This window comes from Hibiscus syriacus, unplaced genomic scaffold (genome assembly GCF_006381635.1).
Source record: "Hibiscus syriacus cultivar Baekdansim isolate YM2019G1 unplaced genomic scaffold, ASM638163v2 tig00111493_pilon, whole genome shotgun sequence".
Taxonomy (NCBI): Eukaryota; Viridiplantae; Streptophyta; class Magnoliopsida; order Malvales; family Malvaceae; genus Hibiscus; species Hibiscus syriacus.
The window spans coordinates 737,923-760,848 of NW_024063102.1; the positions used below are offsets into that span (position 1 = coordinate 737,923).

At 36.4% G+C, this 22,926-nt stretch overlaps 1 protein-coding gene and 1 pseudogene across 1 annotated transcript in view; one reads left to right on the top strand and one right to left on the bottom strand.

The window, feature by feature from the left end:
* Positions 1-60, top strand: part of LOC120163710 (putative GEM-like protein 8) — a 40,188-nt gene extending 40,128 nt beyond the window's left edge. Inside the window, exon 7 of the mRNA XM_039173562.1 lies at positions 2-60. Coding sequence (XP_039029493.1) covers positions 2-15 — 14 coding nt within the window. The 3' untranslated portion in view covers positions 16-60. The remainder of the gene's footprint in view (position 1) is intronic.
* A 6,983-nt stretch (positions 61-7,043) lies between these two features.
* Positions 7,044-21,493, bottom strand: LOC120163693 (annotated as a pseudogene).
* Between the last annotated feature and the right edge of the window lie 1,433 nt (positions 21,494-22,926).

Consider the following 22,926-nt stretch of genomic DNA (forward strand, 5'->3'; position numbering starts at 1 on the left):
CAAGTCTCTTTCTAGGTGGCTTACAAATGTCTCATCAAATTGTTCTTGTTCATGAAATGCAAAGAACAGTATCTTACAATTGTAAAACGATTTGTTTTTCCAATTAAACTTTAGATGAAGGAAGATTAATGACTACACTGAATAACTGCATTTAATGAAGAAATCCATTTGTGCAATACATAGTTGCCTATTGTCAGTCAACTTTAGCTTATACATACGCGAAAAGAGTATAACAGATATAGCTTAAATATACTACAATGGCTACCATTCTCAACTTCCATTTAATGACCTGACTTTCTGCCCTTTCAAGACCCTTTCTTCCCAAACCAATTGTTCTTAAATCATGAAACTAAAAGAGGACTGATGACCGGTGGTTGGCAACATAATTGTTTGTTGGTTGCCAAATTCTAGGTTGTGACGAAAAGACATGAACAATAATGAAAAGAAGAAATTGGAAACAAACCGTAATAGTTAATACCAAATAGGCGGCGATAATTAATCTGAGGTTTTATCATAATAGACATTCAGCATTTCAACGACAGAAAATGCTCAAACATTCTGGACATAAGTTATCTTCCCATTTAAAATTTGAGAATTCACTTTTTTTAAAGGAAATAGGCCTTCGTTAAAAACCCATTTCTTAACCGTTATGCTAAAAAGTATCTTAACGGGCATTGAAAGGAGGAAAAGAGTGCCTGAAATTTATTAACATCAACAAAGAGTACAACCTAGGTAAACACTCCCTAGATTACAACCTTACTCATAAACACACCTATCCCATGACAGGATAATTACATTCCCAACAAAAACCAAAAAATAGAATACAAAACACATCAAACATTACCCAATTCTCGCCTTAGCTAAACTATATGCTTCACAATTATTACTTCTCTTTACAAACCTAAGTAGCACATTGGAAACCAACACAGTCGTAGCTAATTACTAGAATACTAAACACAGCAAGACAACACTCTGGATTTTTAATCCAATTCACAGCAACTAAAGAATCACTCTCCAAAATGAGATGCCCCTTGTCTTTCCACTTTGAATCCAAAAACATATTCAGTCCAGCTTTAATAGCTTTGAGTTTGGCCAGGACCAGCGGAACAGGTCCAGCCGCGACTGAGAAAGACCCCTGGTGATTACCTTCTGAGTCCCTAACCAGCCCACCAATCCCACTGCTCCTCCAATCATAACCCACTGCAACATCCACATTAACTTTAAACCAGCCCGAAGTGGGAGGACACCAACCTATCAAAAGAAGAAATTCCTTCAATGAACTCTTGTGCAAATCAGCCACATAAGGTCACCTACAAGAAGATCAAAAAACAACTGGAAACCTTGAATTTTTTGCCAAGAACCAAGTAGTCACCCTAAATCTAACCAGAAAACTCAAGTAGGTAAAATCCAACCTTCCATTTTCAAAAACCAATTTATTTCTACATAACCAAACAGACCACATGACTGCTACTATAATAAATTTCCAAATCTCATAATACGGAAAAAATTCAAACCACACAGAAAAGAATTCAATGGGACTATTTGGCAATACAGTACATACATTCCACATCCTCAAGAACCGCACTCACACACCCCAAACTAATCTACAAGAGAAGAATAAATGACAAACCGACTCTACATCCGACCCACATAACGGGCAGAGAGGATCATCAATTCAGCTAACACCTCGCCTAATCAAGGCATACTTAACTGCCAACTTTTGGTGAAAAATCTGCCAAAGAAATGTTTCAACTTTAGGAGCTAAACCAACCCAAACAAACTTTGACCAACTAAAATCCGAAACCAAGGAGCTTGAAGCTACTTTTATACTCGATTGAACCAAATAAACTCATTACCCATTTCCTCTCCAAACACAACAATCATCATCACCTGCACTCATACTGACAGTGTCTAATAACGAAATTAATTCCATCCAATGATCTACCTCCCAATCAAACAGATTTATTCTCATCTGAATATCACACACCCATCTTCCGTAATTAACTGACACAAATTCTGTTATAAACCCATCTTTGTTAACAGATAGAGCAAAGAGCCTAGGAAATCTCAACCTCAGGGGAAGGATATCGATCCATTCATCCTGCCAAAATCGTATCGAATTCCCTTTCCCTACTTGCAGCAACAAATGATTGCGAAGCTCTTTGCTAAAAATGTCATCTGACCAGAAATTATTGTAAACTCCCTTCCAAAGCCAAGACTGGGCGGACATAGTAGAACTCAACCTTATATCTCTTCTATCAAAATCATACTTGGAACACACCATCCTTTTCTACCAAGATTCTTTTTCGCTCCCAAATTTCCAAACCCACTTACCCAATAATGCTTTATTCATAAGCTTTAAATCATTGACCCCCAGTCCCCTATACTGTCTTTGTTTGCATACATGCGACCAATTTACCCAATGAACTCTGGTTCTCTGTGAATTGCTTCCCCATAAAAAATTTGCATTAACTGAATTCAACAATCTATAAAATTGAAGAGGCGTTTTAAATAGAGACATAGTATATAGGAAGCGTAGAAAGGATCGATTTCACAAGCACAAGCCTACCAGCAAGGGAAAGTGTTGAAGATTTCCATCCAGCTAATCTCTGATAAAATCTGTGGATAATCGACTCCCATAAGACTTTCGAATTTCGCTTGTATCCAAGAGGGAGCCCGAGATACTCTGTCGGAAACACATCAGCCCTACATCCAATAGATTCAACTCAATCATTAACAATCGAGTCGTCCAAATTTACACAAAAAATTTTGCTTTTCGACAGATTCAACTTTAGCCTTGTGCACATCTCAAAAATAATCAGAATTATCTTAACATTCTTCAATTGTCCTTCAGACGCGCCACAAAAAATAATTAAATCATCAACGAATTGCAAATGAGATTACAAAAACGAATTCCTTTCTCCACCAATCTTAAAACCATTAAACAATCCCAACTCAACCGCCTTTGACAACATCAGGTTAAGCAACTCACCTACTAAATTGAACAACATAGGCGATAGACTGCATCCTTGGCGTAAACCCCTTGAATCTTAAAGCTTTCTGTCGGAGACCCATTAACTAGAACGGAAATAGTCGATGAAATGCACTCAAAGATCCAAGAACACCATTTTTGGCCAAAACCCATGTACTTCATAATCTTCATCAAAACAATCCAATCAACTAAATCATAAGCTTTCTTGAAATCCACTTTAAAAGCAATACCTCTTCTACCTTTTTTCCTTCAGTAGTCGATGCCTTCATTCGCAATAAAAGAGCAATCGTAGATTTGCCTCCCCGGGATAAATGCGAACTGTGAATGGCCAATTATTGAATCTAAACACATCCTTAGTCTCATAGATAGCACTTTCGATAAAATCTTGTACATTCCTCCTACCAAACTAATTGCCCTATAGTCTTCAATTTCAACTGGATTTGGCTTCTTCGGAATCAGCGTGATAAACGTATGATTCACACCGTTTCGCAGCTTCTTTCCCAAGTAAAAATCCTCAAAGAACTTCAAAATATCTTCCTTTAGTGCTGGCTAGAATTTTTTTAAAAACCCCATGTTCAAACCATCCGGACCCGACACCTTAAAGCTATATGTCGAATTAATAGCCTCCAAAACTTCCTCATCTGAAAACTTTCGTTCCAACAATGAGCATTGATCATCGGTTAAAACATTGAATGGCAAATCAAACTTCACCACCTCCAAAGTTGGCTTTAAATTATAATTCTTCTTAAAAAATCCACAAACACTTTTTTTATCTCAGCCGGATTCGAAATGACCATTCCATTCACTTTCAAAATATTCAGGCCATTAACTCTTCCCCTATTTGAAGCGCACTGATGGAAATATCGAGAATTTCGATCACCGTCTTGAATCCACTTCGCTCGAGATTTCTAAAACCAAATTTGTTCCTCTTATTTTTACAAATACCACAACTCCTTCTTTGCTTTCACAATATCCTCCATCGATACCTGAGAAGACCCCTATTGCGCTGCTGCCTCCATTTCAGAAATAGATTTTTCCATTTTCACAATCAAATTCAGCAATTCCAGATGCTTATTAGAGGACCAACATTTAATTGAATTCCTCAATTCTTTTAACATATTCAATTCCTCTATTTTTTACCTTCTTCACCTCTTTAATCTTTAACTCCATCATCTGTTGGAAACCATCTTCATTCATAAGATAATTGAATAATTTAAATGGCTTCGAACCCCAATTGACCTCCTTCCTCTCCCACACCACTGCATTATGGTCTGATAAAGACATCGGAAGTAGGATTTGAGCAATATCTGAAAACATGGAAAAAATATGTATTCGCTAGAAACCTATCCAATCTAACAAACGAAGGTTCATCCATTTATTACTCCACGTGAAACAACCACCCGTCAACGATAAATCCACTAATTTTACCCGAAATACAAATTCCCGAAACACTCTCATCGAATGCAAATTCTGCGATTTTCCAATTTTCTCCTCCTGAGAAAAATAAGAATTAAAATCACCTCCCACACATAATGGACAGTCCACCTCTGCCAAGAAACTAAGCAATTCCTTAAAAAAGATCTCCTTCTTTGATTCAATAATTGGTCCGTACACGTTAACAAAACAAATGTTCTCTTGTGTATCCTTGAATTTCCCTTTTATTACTACAAACTTTTTCGAGATTTCTAACACCCGAAAATAAAATAAAAAATCATCCCAAAGGCTCATCAGACCACCAGAAGTTCCTTCTGTAGGAGAAACTGCGATCCCACGAAGCGTCTTCTCCCCTAAACTCCTCAACAAAGCTGGTTTCACCACTTCAACTTTCGTCTCTTGCAAGAATAACACCAGTGGTTTTCTGTTAACAATCATTCTTCTTGCTACTCTCACCTTTTCTTTCCTCCCTAGACCCCTAATATTCCATGTAACACAAGAAAATTCAATCATAATGTCAAAAGCTTATGCACCTAAAAACAAAGAAATGAGATTAAATCTCATTCTCCACACCCGGGTTCAAATCCAAATACTTCTGAGCAAACGACTTCTTTCCACCCTGAAAAGTGACACCTAACATTCTGCTCACCTGCCAAGTATACCTTAATTCCTCATTTTCTGTCGAAACATCCATTGCAAAAAATTCCATCCCTGATTCTTCTGCGATTTTTTCCCTATTCGATCGACTATATACTCTGTCACAGAAAATAGTGCCAGCACTACTTGATCTTCTCAGATTCAAAGGTGGGGATGACGGACTCCTTATTGCAGAATTTCCTGTCACAACCCGACAAACATCCTCTTTAGTTGAGTATTTCCCTCTATCACCTCCCATCAGGACAGACTTCTTCACCACTTCTGGACTCTCAACCTGAATCTCATTTATACCTCTATAGCCCATATTTGTTATGTTCAACATAGGCCCAGCCGGAACCAATCTGAAATCTGTGGAAATGGTCTCACAATTGTGTTCTGATTGGGATTGACAACTGCCATCCAAATTGACTTTTTCTCCTTAAACATATTCCGTGAAACTCCCCAGAATATTTTTCCCAAAGTCAATAGAATCTGACACTTCAGCTATGCTTTGTTTTCCTTCTCTCTTCTGCCACATTAATTGCTAGTCCCCACTGCCGCCTGAAAATTCAAAAACTCCACCCCTTCCATCCACGTGTCCACCCTTAACCTAGTATGATGTACAGCCAGGTCAGGTCTACCAACTTCCTCTGCTGCACCTTCTTCTTCTTCCTCCTCCTCTGTCGCTGCAGTCTCACTATTCTCACTGTCTACAGCAGCAGTCTCACTATTCTCACCCTCTGTAGCAGCTTCTGATGACATTTCCGACATAACCTCCTCTCTTCTATAAACCGATCTCAGTTCAATTTTAACCTTGAATGATCTTCCATAAGATCCCAACGTGATCGTTTCTGGTACATCAAAAGGGCTCGCCACCCTCAACAGTGCCCTTGCTACTGACATGTCCATTTTTTTTACCGTCGATTCCTGAATGCTCTTCAGCCCCACCGGCCAGTAATCTTTTCCAAGAATGAAACATTCCAGCATAATAAAAGAACTCCAATCATTTCAACCGAACAGACTGCCATAGGGATACCTTCCTCATTCAACAAAGGTTCTAACCATTTAAACCAAAATAACAGTTCCTCCTTTTTCTTTGACCACATCTCTGCTAGTTCTTCTATCAAACTAAAGGTGACAATGCAGGAATTCCAAGCATAACCCCAGCTGGCTATCTTAACGTTGATCCCATCGCTTGCCAACCCCTTTTGAACCAGTTCCAGATCGAAAAGAGGTTTAATTATCCCTGTTAAAGACCTTTTAACCCAATCTAATTCAACCGAAGGAATATGCATCTCCCATACATTTCTTATCCCTAAGACCCTTCCCTCGCGACCCACATTATTGTCCTTTAGCACCTGATCATCCCTCGATCTTCCATTATAAACCAAAACATCCTTATATGATCTTTCATCCCTCAAACTGCCCAAAAGTTCTGTTCCCTCATTTCTTCTTTTGGTCTCACCCTTGTTTACCTTTTTTTCTTCCTTTTTGGACTTGGAAGTAATATCTAACCTAGACCGATGATTCTGATATTTTACAACCCCAACAAAAGCTCTCTTGCCATCTATCCACGTTCCATTGATATTCATAATCGCCTTCCTTAAACCTTCCTCCTTCTTAAACAAAACAAACGCAAATGTATGGATCCTGTACTTGGGTTTGTTGGACACATTTGGAATGTAAACCCTCAGAACCTTACCTTGATGATGGAAAACCTAGAGACTCTCTTCCTAAAATTATCCACAAAAGTTGTCCATTCCTCACTATAGGACCTTTTTCCTTTCAAATTTTCTCTCTCACTCACTCATACTTTCTCTCTCTCTTTTTCAACAAATTTGAATTTTATGTTATAATTCACTATAACAAACAAACCTCTCGCAATCTCTCTATGATATCGTTCCTGGTTACCGATAGAAATATGCAGCTAACAGCAACACAGCAAGTATAGACCAACTACTAGTAGTTATAATAAGTTGGCTTAATTGTACCTGGTGTTGTTCCTCCTGCCCTATAACTTCTTTTTCACCTTGTCAAGTGCACCTTCTTCACTTCCAAGTTTATTTAATACCACCTTTGTTTCTCGTAATCTCGAAGCACAATCTTTCTTCCATGTTTCGAACATCTGCTTCAACCTTTGAAGTTCTCGATCCTGGTTTAGGCTTGCGTCTACCTGCCCTGATTTTACTTCCACCAAGAACTTTGCATCATCGCCGAAAATTTGACTCTTCTGCTCAAATTCCTCTGCCAAACGGCTTATAACATTCAAACCTGCACTCATTGATCTCAATCCGTTGCTCTCAGAGACCTTAAGGTTGCTTCCTGCATCCCAGCGGTATTCTCTATCGTCACTTGTGTTAACTGATGCATCTGAACTTCTCTCTGACTCGTCAACTGCTAGGCTATTTTTTGCAATGGAGAGACTTGATTGTAGTGACCTCATTTGTTTCTTCCACACTTCTTCCATGGACTTCATTTTTAGCTCATATTCAGACCAACGGTTCTCATATTGTAGGAGTCGCTGGTGGAGGATGTCGTTTTCCTCTTCTTTCTACCTCAGAACAGCCTCAGATTTAAGAACTATGAGCTGTAGTTCAGCAAGAAATGATGACTTGACCAGCACTTCATCTGATTCATTCATCTGTGTCAAAAATTAGTGTCTCAAACTCTCCAATGCAAATAATATAATGATGAAAGTACATGTCTTCAAAAAAAAGTCGAAATTAACTAAAAGCAATCAATTCTAACATGTAGGGTCCAGATTAGAATAACAACCAAAAGTCAAAACGACGCCGAAACGGTTAAAGGAAAGAATCAACGAAAAAAATAGGATCGTATTAACAGTTAAAAGAAATAATCAACGAAAAAAATAGGATCGTAGAACATATTGACAGATTGGTCTGTGAACTATTTAGAAGAACATTATTTATGATGTTCTTTTGCTAGATTGGCCAATATTTTCTTGAGCAGAGTGACTGAACTGCATAATGAACTACGAAAATTTTGAAAAAAAAATGGCAGGGAACAAAAAGACTGGAGGGGCTTGAGATTCAATGACAATTTCTGGAAGTGTTGGCATTTAATATTTCCAAGCACCAGTATACGATCTAAGATGCAAGTCGGGGTAATTTGATAAATAGTAATAAGTAATTACATAAATATTGGACCATAAGTAAAATTTATGAATAAAGCACAATAAGACGGTCAATGTACCTTAGAGACCCCAAACTTGAATCCATTATCTCCAGAACATCTTCTGACCAAGCAGCCACGAATAGCTGCAGTATAGAGGACATATAATTGTTAAATTATACGTTCAATTTCAGTGGCATGATTTTTAAACACCGGCCGTACAGAAGAAAATATGTCTAACCTAAATATGCTTTGTATATTACTACCATGTCTTTCTAACTTTAACAACCAAAACCAAATTTATCATATTCACTTATGGGACCATTCAATTACATACAACTTTAAATGTCTTCCAGCAATTCTTTTTTAACCTTCTCATGAATTATAGAAGAAGGGCACTTTGATGTATATATACTTAACATAAACAAACTAGTAGTTGAAATACAAAAACATCTCATCCTCAAATTGATCCTACCATGGCAACCAGAAGCCTGGGCTATTTCCAGTTCTGAAGTCCAGTTTGAAGAAAACACAAAGCAGTATATTGCTTTGCATGTTTACACTTAATATTCAAGTGGAGAAAGAAAACGAAAATGCATACCTGATTGAATCACAATCGATGCATCACTGACGTTCTTGAATGTTCTCTTAGCATTTTTTTCCTTTTATCTGCTTTTGTATAATAACAGCAGCTTTATGTCTCTGCAGTAAGACTGCATATTCTTTCCTGGTTTTCTCTCCTCTGACAACTGTAGTAAGAGATTTAAGAAAATCAAGTTTTGAAAATTTCTTATTTTGCATATATGATTTAAAGCAATAGAATGGAAAATGGGAATACATGACTGTAGGGTGGTAATTCCTCTTTGAAGCTCCTTAAAGTGGCAGCGAGCTCGGTACCCTCTAAAGCAGCTTTGAACACGTAAAATGCCAAGAAGAGTATTATTTCTTGTATCCTCAAGAATCCCAATCTGCATAAATTATGTTATATCAATTTATCAAGATAAGAAGATAAATTTTGCAAATATTTTTAATGTTTTTACTATCAAGATATACAACATTGATAACAATGTTTCCAGGCAAAATTTTGTGTACCTACCCAGTTCGGAAAAACAATTTTGTGTAGCCAACTTGATACATCTCAGGCAAAATGTTAAATTGATGAAGAATTGCAACTGAAACACTAAATGGATCTTGCGAGGCAGCATTTTCCACTAGAAGAAAACCATACCTGAGGAAATGTGCAAAACAAACCAGCACCTCCAATCAAAAACAGCCAAAACCCATAAGAAAAAAAATGGAAAAGAACCAGATGCTGAACAACTACGTACTAACTCTTAAGCCTGTCTAAAATAGGGAAACAAATAAAAGTAAATGCTTCTGCCTTTGAAAAAAGAGAAAATGATTTCCTCTTCTATACCTTCTGGCAAACTTCTGGTGGGACATCCTGGTGGGAAAGCCAGACCGTGATATACGAACAAACTCCAGGACCCCACAACATCTCAATTGCTGCAGAACAAGTCCTTGCTCATACGATCCAGGAGATTGAAAGTTGTTGGGCTTTATACAACGTATGAAATGTGGAGTAGTGCTCTCTAGGCGTTGCATTAGTTGGAAGAGTTGACCCTGTACTATAGAAAGTAGCATGAGAAAAGGAACAGAGGATAAATTAACCATTAACCGTAATATTCAAACAGCAATATACTTAAAATACTATATACACTACAAAACTTTTCGAAGGAAAAATATCTGGCTTCTCAAAGACAATGTAAACAAAGAGATTGAAACCATTTATACCCCAAACATGTAAACATGCTACATCAATATTTCATCGGGCAATGAAGTAAGTTTACAGGAAAATAATACGAGAAATGGTAATCTAACATGGATGACACAACCACCACAACTATTAATCTTATACACCTCATGAATCACTGGGATTGTCATGCCCTTTTGTACATGGATGCTAGATATTTTCTCTCTTAAGGAACATAAGGTTAAAAAAATCAAATCCAACTACTAGTAGAGAAATAACTACTAAAACAATTCATGACATTCCTCCACTGAGCACAGGTGGACTTCTTACTAATATTAAAGAATCACCATAGGCAGAAGAAAAAGTACATATGCCAATAAGCAATGAAATTAGTCTTTCTATGACAGAAAATGAGAATTAAGAGATTTATGTGTTAATTGAAAAGGTTTTAAAGGCAACACAATAAAAGGTGGTTCTTGAGATTTAAATCTAGACCAACAAAACAGATGCAAGAATCACATTTGAGACAATGGTAACCCATCCCAAATTGATCAAGATTTCATTTTATGTGGCCAAGAAAGTTGACACATGAAATAAAAGAGGACAAAAGAAACTTCGAGATAAGATCAACAATGGCCAATTTTGGCTTAAGATGTGCATGAACCCTATAGCAAGAATGAAAAACTTTCGCAAAAGCAACAAAATGTCATAAGATGGTCAAGTAATTAATTGGTATACACAAGGGTAAGGAGATCAGAACTATCTGCTGCCATTACATCAAATAAATGGGAAAAAAATACAAATCATTGACACATATGTACTTGTGCTTCTAATTCAATATAAGCTTCTTTCACATATTCTTGTTTATTACATCATGAAGATTGATCATACTGATAGAGGTGAGCACTTGAAATTTGGAAAGAACTTCACCTTAAATTTAGTTGCAGCACTCAATTTTTGAGAATCTGCACCACCAGCCTTATGTAAAGTACCAACTACAGGCTTTTCAGATTGGTTAAGCATATTTGATGCAAATGCTTGAGGAAGGTGGCACGAACTCGAGGACAGTAGTTGAATTGAATCCAGGTGCAGTAAGTCTCTGTTCTTCTCTAAAAATCCAATTGTGTCATATGTAACCTGCGATGGAACCAAGATGAATTGTCAAATTTGGCCATTTTTACCATTTTAATTATCATAATTATGATAATCACTATGTTAAAACACATAGAGGAAAATAAAATCTAGTAAAAACTAAAAGTGACGCATCTTTCTTCCACCACCAACATGTTGAACAATGAATAACTAGGAGACGCGTAAACACCTTTGAAACACAAAAGAGGAATAATGAAATTGACAACCGACAAAAACAGTACCTCTCCGGCAAAATGAGAGACAGTGAAAGATTTTTCTTGCTCTCCCCTAAAACAAGGATTCCAATTCAGATGCTGCCTGAGATTGTTGGCAAATGTGTAGTCTGTGCCATTAGGAAAAGTGGACTCCTCATTTAACAAAGACAATAATCTCAAAGGTTTCTGCATCAAATTTAAAACATAAGATTTAAAACATAAGATTTGAAGCACATTTTATAAATTGATGCATTAAAGAATAAAAGATATCAGTACTAGAAGCAAGCATCAATATTTCAGACATGATGACAAACAACAAGATTAGACAATAAAAGAAAGACAGCCTCCACAAGACCTTAAGGTAAGGCATTTGTACAAAAGTACTTCATTATTTCCTAAACCATGCCCATACAAGAAAAGCATGTCATGAAGTTGAAGCATTAAAATGAACACCTTACCTTTTCAAAAAGATGAAGACAATCTTTGTTGTCATCAAAATCAACTTTTGCCCAATCAATTCCACTTGAATATATTCCTAAAAGGGAAAAAGGATCAGTAATTGTGAAATTAACAAGTTTTGTTTGGTTTAAATCTCATTAATACCCTAATAAAACTGACTGGTGCAAGAACAAAGCAATGTAGTATTATCTTCTATAAAAAGATTAATTCAAGAGTGTTTCTAAAGCAAGATGATATTTCAGCATTCTTCTCTGCATTAGTTCATGGTGGAGAAAGTTTATCATGCCCTTACTTTGACTGCATACTTCAGTCATCATTAATTATGAAAAAAGATAGTTTCAACCATCATCACTGAAGATTCAACATTTCATTTCTAGTTCACTACACTAACTCCTCCCTGACAATGAATGTGCACACAAAACTGTAATATTTGTCCACTGTTCCACGTTATTTAGCAGTGCATTGAGGAAATCTATTAAGCTTCAGTCAGGTTCTAAATGCCATACCAAGTCAGATCAATCAACTAAACTCTTAATCCAATCGGCTGAAACATAAAATAAAATCTACCTCCTGCTCCAACTTGAATAAATGGCGATTAAAATGCTGCTGCAATCTTTCATTTGCATAATTAATGCAGAACTGCTCAAAATTATTTCTCTGTGAGGAGAAAAAAAAAGTTGGTTGAATAACAAAAGAATTTTTCAATTTGGATGTACAAGGAGCCAGGAGACATAAAGAAAGAATAAAGGAATTATTAAAACATACATCAAATGATTCAAAGCCATAAATATCAAGAATGCTGATAGATCTGCCAGTTAGCCTCTTGCCAACAGCAAGTGATTTGTTAATTTGCTCTACCAGCCACTCAAACAAACAAGAATATTTTTTTTTTTGATAGAAGTTGGAGGTCTCATTAAAAACTCCCTTCGTATTCGTTCACATACTAAGAAGTATGTTAACGAACATTGGAAGGAAGAAAAGAGTACCTCGAAGTTTATTAATAATAATACCCAATACAAAAGATAACACCGGATTATCCTCCTATGGTGATATACACCATTACAACAAAACACCTTAACCTCATATAACCTCTTCCAAAATCACAGTTGAATCACCTATTTCTAATTACACCTCCATCAATAGGATTAAAACAGCGCAAGAGAACATAATAAAAAGAGAAGCAACACCTACAACCATATAAACTAAATCAAACCACAATTGGAGAGACGAGATCTATTGGGATTCGTCTTCTTCAGGAGCCCAAGAGTTTGGCTTGAACGAAGGCTCTATCTCATGCACCATGATCTTGAAGGAGTTGTCACCAACCTTCAATTCCAACGTCGCATCAATTCTCACTCCAGCCTTTGCGAGGACTTGAATTTTTGCCCGATCAAAGGATAATGGTGACTGACAGCTTTCATCGATTACTAGCAACTGACCCCAACTATCAGCAATGTTCTTGAAAGTATCCCAATTCCATGCGTGAAACGGAACACCCTCGCAGACTAACCATACTCGGCGACACTCCAAAACCAAACTCTCTGACCAAGCTTCTACTATGGAGAACCACTCTGCGAGAGTCTCTGATTTATCGTTCTTCACACTTCTCAATGAATCAGAGTCTTCGAAAATCATTAATACCGCATTTCCAGCAGCTCTAATTAAGGAGAAGCCAGTGAGGCCCTTCGCATGCATTTGTCTAGCGAGATGACCGATTTTGATAAAGTCTTTGCACCACCCCACTAGACAATTGCTCAACACCTGAAGTTTTTCTTCATCTATAACGCCTTCAACTTTATAATGATTCTTACTCGAATCATCTTCTATCTCGGACTTGCGGAGAACCCCTGTCGAAGACTTTCTCCAATAGGAATGACGAGGTTTGAATTTAGCCAAAAAAAACCAATTTTGCTACCGTCGATGTAAGAGCCATTCATTTTTTAGGTCGCTCTCCTTGCTTCTTCGATAGAAGCAAAGCGAATGAAACCAAAGCGAACTCCTTTTGAATTTCTTTTATTTGGAATAAAAGCATCAAGTACCCGACCGTGAGAGCAAAATAAAGATCCAAACCTCTTCCAATGGATCTTTTCTGGTAAATTTTCAACAAATAACGTGTAGCATCCATACTTGTCATTACTGAAGCCCTTTGTGATGGACTCCTTGGTTCCCTCGAGGACACCATCTACTGCAGATTTTCCATTGCAACACCCATTTTTACCAGACACATGAAAACTAGGAGATGCTACAGAAGCTAAATTTGGCATTGACAGTAATGGAGGAACAAGATCACATCCATACTTGTCTAAACCATCAGAAGCTGTAACTAATCCACTTTTAACAACAAGATTCTTCCTTGCCATTTCAATGTGCAGAAAAGACTTCAACTTAGCATCAAAAACCATTTTCTGAAGGGCATCCTTGGCAGCAACTGCAAATTCTGCATTTGAGAATAAAGCGAAACCCTTAAGCTTTTCTCCCTTGTAGCTCACTTGCGAAGCTTCAAAACCTGGAAGCCATCTCAATAGATTCTGTAGCTCTCTCTCTCTTTGACATCTTCAGGCAGACCCATAATGAAGATCGTACGAACCACGTCATGATGAGGAGGGTGAGATGACGAAGAAGGTGCAGCTGCAGAGGGCGGAAGAGCTTGGACCGAAGGACTCTGCTGGAGAAAAAGTTCAGCACCCGACATGAGAATATAAACTGTTTTTTCTGCACCTTCTGGAAAATCTCTTAGGCAACTGGAATTTCGAATGTTTCAATTTTTGAATGGGACAGTCCTTGAACTTCCGGAAAAACTTAGGTCTGAGGAAAGATGAAACTACGTAGTTGTCTTTCAACCAAACCCTCAGAAATGAATTAGATCGGGAGAACAACTTGACAGACCCATGACTTGTTCTGTTTTGACAACACGATCGAAGACTGATTCACAGAGATTGGCAACGGGTCTGGACGTTCGTATAGAAGGGATTTATTCACGTGTACGGCGAGCCCAATGGTAAACCGGAGAACTGGCGACGGACGGCGGCGAAAATCGGTGAAAACCGGCGTTTAGATCTACGCCGATAGACTGACTTTCTCTAAAAACTAACCTCGAAAATGGAATCAGAGTGAGGAAACGAACATCCTGAGGCAAAACGGCGGCGAACGGATGACGGTGTGGCGGCGGACGGCGGTCGACGGACGGTGATGATTAACGTTGGCGGACGGCGATGGTAAAGATGAAATGATGGATGAAAATAAAATCACCTTCAACCAAGAGAGAAGCGGGAGCTTCTCTCACTAGGTTTGAAATTCAAAAAAATTATGAAAAGAGAGTTTGGTTACAAACAAGAATATATTGATTTAGCCAAGGCATCTCTTGTCTCAATTGCCTGAAAATGAAAGAATAATTTTATTATGAATCGCAACAAGTCTTACTATGAGAATACAGATAAAATCGCTTCAACTATAAAAGGTTAGATTCTGGGTTAATCATCAATCACAGAGGTCCATAAACAATGGAGGACATAGTAGTGAACATCTTTAACTTTTGATACCTAATTAAGAAACAGAAACAAGGATTTAGAAACTTTTTGAAGCTACAGTGTCATGCTGAAGCACAAACCTAAACAAAATAACAAGATCGTTTAACGTGGCCAGTAGAATGAAACAGAGTAAAATCTTGAAATTATAGATGTCAAGCTAATTTAGGCAAAGCATATACAGAACTAGTGCAAATCTGATCATTCAAGTTCAGCCATATTCGGTTCTCTAATTTGATACTTCAAAACATGACAGAGCAGTCATATCCAAATTAATTTCAATAATCATGGCATCAATTCAGAGATTTCCTTCATATGAAGAGAGATGTAGATATAAGGTAGAATAGAAAGAGAACAATACTTGGCAGTGGCACCAATGCAATTCAAATCTTCTTCCATCCAGCCAACAAACAGGCCATGATGGAAAAAGAAAGGACGCAGAAATGTTATTGAAAATTTAAACATGGAGAAATTCTAGATCTGAAGAAACCGTCTTTTACATGCTCTATAGAATACTTACACTTTCTATTACCTATTAGACAAATTATAGCATAGTATTTGTATAGAGAAGGATTCTTAGTTTATTACCTGTGATTGTGTTAGTTTTTGGACAATATTATCATTACCAACTCGCATTTTACGAGTGGATAAAGCCAGGCTAAGGTCTGCAATGTCACATCCAATCAACTTGCCAACATTGATTAAACCTGAAAATTAATAATATATTCAGAGAATAGATGAAGACCAATCAAAAGCAATATGAATAAAATAATGCAGACCAATTATAAGCGGAAACAGGTGAGATAATACATGGGAAATGAAAGAAGGCATATCAGCAGCATTAAAAAGGAAATAGATGAGAGGCAAACACAACTGCCTAATACAAATAGAAACAAATAAAGAAATCTAGTATACAGGACATTAAACTTGACCCTGGCACAAAATATTGCCATAAAAATAAAATATCTAACATCACTAAAACAGCAAACAAGTGCAAATGGGGTGTAAACAAGCCATCTATCTTCGGAAGGTATTTGGTTCGGCTAATTCATTGAAGAGTCAGGCTTGAGCTTGAGCAGCTTGAAAAATTAAACAAACCAAATTTGAATATTTTAATAATTGACTTGAGTAGCTGACGACCCCAATCAAGCTTTCTTATATTTATTAGTATTATGAAATCTCAATTCAAACTCGGACTTGGGGTCAAACATAAATAATCAAGTTAGAAGTCAAGTACGAATCAAGCTTTCAATATGACACTGAATTAAACTTGATTGCATTCAATTTTTAGCCTCAAATTTCTTTGAGTCACACTCAAGCTCAAGCATCTTATAGCTTGAGCTTGCCTCTGCTCAATTACATCGCTAGGTTTAATAAACAAATTGGACTCAAACTATTTTTTAAGCATCCAACCTAAAACTAATTGGCAATAAAAACTTAAATATAAGGCCAAGCGAAGGCTAAACTTTAGTTTGGATTTCTCCAATGCCACTTTTCATTTTTTCATCTCCAAGTAAAGTCGATTGTCAAAAAGATGAGGAGATTGAGGGAGGAGGATAGGGTAAAGGCTATATGGCTGAAGGGTCATGAGGTATAATAACAAAAAAGAAGAATTTAGAAACATGAAACCAATCCAGGCAGTAACAGTCCTTTATTGAGGTTTATGGAAATTTCTTACTCTCATCTTCCACAGCTTCAACATGGTTTTCATTATCAATCATGGTGAATGACACATTTCCCAGCCACAGTACTGCAGCAAGCATTGCGAATACACTCTCTTGGTCTTCTTTGCTAACATGGACAACATCCAAAGCTTCCTAAAATAATACACAATAGTATATGCCAATTACTTTCTCAATTTTAAAGTATGAATCATGAAAAACATAAATGGATCAAAGAGATGATATTCACGATAAATAAGCAAGTACCTTAACTATGTGAAATTATCCAGCATCATCAACCCCAGTAATAGAATAGCAATTACTCTGCTTCAAATATTTATGCTCATCCACATCCTTCAAATTTAGCTTCTCTACAGGCCATAATTGAATCAACAAAGGAAAAGAACATAATTTAATATTAAGATAGAACGTTATTCTTCAACTAAGGAATACAACAACTAAACTAGTTATTATCTCATGGATACTTTTCAAATGCCACATTTAGGAGAGTCAAAACCATAACATATACATTTTTCAGGCCTTCACAGTCGAAACTTCTAATTTACGACTGGACATAAAAAGGCATACCCTAAGAAGACAAGCTTCGATGGCTTGTTTACACCCCAGTTGCACTTGTTTACTACTAATTTACTACTGGACATAAAAAAGCATACCTAAGAAGACAAGCTCAAAGATGAATATAATCATAAGCAACCAAGCAACAAACTTGAGTCCCTAATTGTTTCCAGGAGGAAGCACATTACATTGAAGAAAGATAAAGATATCAACAAACTTGCCTCGGAGAGCTCGAGGAGCACCAGCACAAAGCTGATAAAATATATGGTAAGACCTTTCTCCCTCTGCACATTGAACCACTGTAGACTGTTTATATAATAGATTAAACCAGAAACACATATATCAGAAAAATAATAGATCCAGTGGCACATAGGAACAAGGTGGTGTAAAATTTACCTTCTCTAGTAGAACTGCCATGTGAAGAACAAATTCAAATTTGATGTTAGTCACTCATTTCAGGAAGGAGAAATAAATTTGGTCAAATAAATGAATGTCATTTCAGGATCTAGTAGTAAATGTACTTACAGGTTTGAATCTTGGCTCCAGATATTTTTCTAGTTTCACTAAAATGGATTTCAATCAACTTTCCCTGACAAATATTAACCAAAATTATTAGTAGCTGAAATCTAACCAAATTTCAGGAAATTTGAATGCCATGCAAATTGGTAAGCCAAGGTAAACTTTGATAGCCATGAAAGAAAATGGAACATACAAAGCGGCTTGAGTTGTCATTTCTTAATGTTTTTGCATTCCCAAATGCTTCTAGGATAGGATTGGTCTTCAATATTTCATACTCTATTCCACTCCCACCACCAAGAACTGCCAAATATTGCATTGCTATCTTTGCTGTCTCAGTTTTTCCTGATCCACTCTTACCGCTACAAGTAAATAGCAACATAACCATTATATGCATGTACACATGTGATAAAAAAACAAACAAAAGCTATAAAAAAAATCCTGAAATGTGCTCTGTGGTTATGATCAGATATTTCATAGTACAAATTATTAAAAATGTAATTTAATCTTATGAAATTTAAGGCTTTACAATTTACATTCCACATAATGTATCTTCCAAACTGAATTAAAGTAGCACAGATTCCAGACTGAATTATTCTTCTTAACAAGAGTTAGGCTGGCCTCTTGGTATTTAGCAAAGAATAAGGATGTTTCTATTCCTAAGGACTCCTTAATTTCTGATCCTTCTATAGGGGATTCTTACTCGTCCTACAATTTCTTGAAGTCTTCCATAACCCCTTGGTTACCTCCCCCTACGGGTTTCATCAAGTTGAATGTGGATGCAGCAATTAGTTGTGATTGGGAAAAATCAGGTCTGGGTGGTCTTATGAGGGATCATTCTGGTGCAATCCTTGGTTCTTTTCAGGAACCGGATGGTTCTGGACCTCCAACATTGAAGGAACTTAAAGCTATCCAAAGGGGTATCTCTTTCTTTACCTCTGTCCTAGGGAGGGTTAAAGATAGGTTGATCATAGAGAGTGATAGCAGAGTTGCAGTAGACTGGATCAATAAGGTTGTCTCATGTCCAGCTGTTTATGGTTTCATTGTTAGAGATATTGTTGAGTGTCTTAAAACTGTCGGGGGATTGTTAGATGGATTGCAAGGACAGCTAATATGGATGCCGATGCTCTAGCAAAGGCTGGTATAGTTTGATTATTATGTTGTTGACTTCTATAGTTCGGTTTTAAGGCTCAAGAATTGTTGTAAGGGTTCTACTTGGATTTTTCTTTCCAAGGTTGTAATTCTTATTTTCTTCAATGAAATTATAAGGCACTCTTTTCCTCCTTCCGATGATTAAGAAGCTTCTTTACAAGCTCCATTAATCAAGAAGGAGGTTTTTAAAGAGACCTTCAAATCTTATCAAAAAAAAAGAGTAAAGGGATGCAAATCAAAGAACAAAATATTACACGCACGGACAAAAAAATAGTCTATGCAGAGATAATTTAGACTAATCTAAAGTAGAAAAATAATGAGAATCTCCTTGAAACTTGCAAAAGGGGGGAAACGAGGAAAGTTCAGAAATTACCCACCATGGTTAAGTGCAACTGTACAAAAGGGACTTTACAAATTCACTCACAAACTTAGGCATGCTAAATATAGAAGGCATAATGACACAATTACCCCCAACATTTGCACAAATGGTCACTTTACCCCTTATTCTTTTTTTTTGGAGCATTTTACCCACAACGTTTTAATTTTTGTCAAAACAAACCCTGTCGGATGAAAACCATTAGTTGACTAACGGTCAACACATGTTGCTGACGTGATATTTCCACATGTGATCAATTGCTAACGTGGCATGTGCCACATCACTCAAAACTCAGAGCATCAACTTTAATAGGTGGCAACAATAGAGGTAATTCTTCAATAACTATGCTCCATTTTTATCTTGATTGTATCATAACTCAGTAAAAGTATTTGATACCAAAAGAATTGCATGCATGTTTCAACAGGTCCTAAAGTCCCAATATCTGAGGAGCAAGTATTTGATCCTTATCACCGAAGAAAGCAGAGATAAATGACAAAGTATCTTTAAATCCAAAGGAGGAACTTATTACTTCTATAGGCACACTTTTGTATATTTACTAAACAATTGTCTACAGAATGTGTTACTAGTTTTCCATTATCAAAAAAAAAAAAAAAAATAAGGCATATGTAAAGGATGCGCATAAAATAAAACAGGTGGGATCCATGTAAAACATTTTAACAAAGAAGGGGAAAATAGGAGAAAGAATACCAACCTTACAATGATAGATTGATTTACTTCATCTGCCAAAAAACAAAGAACCATATTAAAAACATAAACTCCTGATAATAACAAAGTTGATAAAAATAAAAAATCAAATCTAGCAACTTAAAAAAAAAGGGAAAGTACCCCGAGTCATTTCCCGGATGATTGTGTCTGCAATTGCATAGAGATGTGGACTCTCGATAGATTTATTCTTGTATGCTTCAATGTAATCATTGCCATATAACGAAACTTTCTTAGAAGGATTGATGGCAACCAAAACTGGTCCTTCTTTTGTCTAGATCAAGTATGATTATAATAATATCAGTGTTAGAGGAACACTAATCTTTAGGTGCAGGTTAAAAATTGATATAAAACAAGTTTGAGCTCTTACATATATCATATCTTGATTGTATCTATATTGGAGATTGAACAACACTGATGGCTCATTTAAGTAAATAAGTTGCATGAGATCATCCACGCCATCAAGGATGTCAGGATTTGCAGGTATCAAACTATCAGAGTTCACCTTTAAAACCTATAATTGGAATACACGTAAATTCATATCTACTTAATGTAGGAATTTATACTCCATGCTTTCTTAATATATGCTTACTTTCCCAGCAGGAAGTGAAATAACAGACTCCGTTCCTGAAGTTGACATTATTCTGCCCAGCTTCCAATTCCCATTTGGAAGTTGAAACCAAGACTGAACCTTCTGAAACAGCAAGATTAAGTAATTCAGCAGTTCGGCATGAATTTTAACATAAGCATAGCAGAGTGCAGATCTTTTCGAAGCCAATAGGGCTAACCTAATATAAAACTAATAGTCATAAGTTACCTTTTTTGCAGCATAAGAATTTATATCACTCCACCTGTGTCCAATGTTAGATTCTGATACTGAAGGCAATGGTGCTGTTGCGGAGTCCAAGTCCCCATTGCCTACAAATGGCATGTTTTCAACCAGTTTAACATTCCCACTATATGGTGAATCATCATTTCCCTGTTCAGTATCAGCAACACCATTTTCAACTCTCTCAACAACCTTGACCCCTGAATCACTATTTTTTTCAGGGGAATTCAACTTGGTTACACCATTGTTTCCCAAATTTATATCAGTGTATCCAATGCGATCAGAAGTCGGAGAACCCATGAACCTAAAATCAACAGGCAAAGATTTAGTAAACCGGTGGGAAGGAGGAACACCAGTTTTCTGAGACATCTTCTCCTAAGTGGTGCATAATTCAGAAGGTTGAGCTTTAAGAGGAATAAAAGGGCTTGATATTAAAAAGGTAAACTTTTTTTCAGTTTCCAGGAAAAGTTCTATCTAGTTTTAACACAAGACCCACTTGAAGACATATCCAGGCAATGCAAATGGTGGGGACCATTGTTTAAGATACAGACCCTAGTGCTCTTCAATCCTCGGTCACCATTAACAAGCTCAAAGCTTATAGGACGGTTAAAGCATCAACTATCACAGCTAGAATTTACTGTAATTAAACAGTTGGAAACATCGCAACTTCATAAAAGCCTTCAGCAAAGTTAAATCCTATCTAATATCAACATAAAATTCCTTCAAATCTTCAAGCATCATGTAATTTCACCATTCCGTTTCATAAACGGTCCTATCATCCGGTTGCTTAAAATATAAAAAAATAATTTTGATAATATAATTAGTAAGGAAATAGATAATTAATGATCATTTCAAAGCCGTATTAAACAATTGTCAGAATTAGAAACATCCCTTCATTTGTCTATTTTTCTCAAGAAACAGACAAGTTCTAAGCCTTAAAAAATACCAAACGACATGCCAAATCTAACGCGATCCAAACAAGCGCGAAAATATCAAAAAGCAAAAATATCAAAGTTTTCTTCACTTACCTTAAAAGAGAAGTGAAAATGTTCACTTCAAATCCAGGTGAGCACTTCAAAGCTTCGATCTCAAAAACCCTAGAAAATGTTCCACATTCCAAGTAATTAAAATTACTAAAGAAGAAGCAAGCTAAAATGCCGGTAAAAGCCAAGTTTTATGCTTTCAAATTAAAGCCTTAAAAGGAAGTTCAGTGTCTATACTCTTTCAGTAGAGTAGAAGGACAGTCTACAGGTATGTCTGGCTTCTGAGAAAATGAAGAGAAAATTTTATTAAAAAAAATAGAAGATTGGAAGGCAGAAAACAACTCTGCTTCTGCCTCTCTGCTTAACAGTTAAGACCTTAATGGCAAAATCTCTTCTTTTCTTAAATTTTTTTTTTGTTTTAAAATATGTGGAATTTTTTTTTAATTACATGGAGATTTTAACGTTTTACGAATTTAATGTGAAAAAGACTATTTTGCCACTTATTTTCAAAATATTGCCAGCGGGGCTCTTGTTGATATTTATGCTAATTTGAAAAATATTTGGGAAAGGAAATAAGGATGGTCCCGACCTTTGGGAAATTTTTACCAGTTATGATCATTTTAACTGTAATTATTAAGTTTTAGATGGCTTTTGATTTGCTGAAATGTTTATGAGGAATTGGAATCTGTGAAGGAATTGGAATCTGTCAGGAATTGGAATCCAATTCCATATTCTGTTTGGTTCGCAGACATGTTAGATGAATTTGATTTCAGTAATATAAAATAACAGAATTGACATTCTTATTTTTTTACTTTATTTTAATTTGTTTTATAA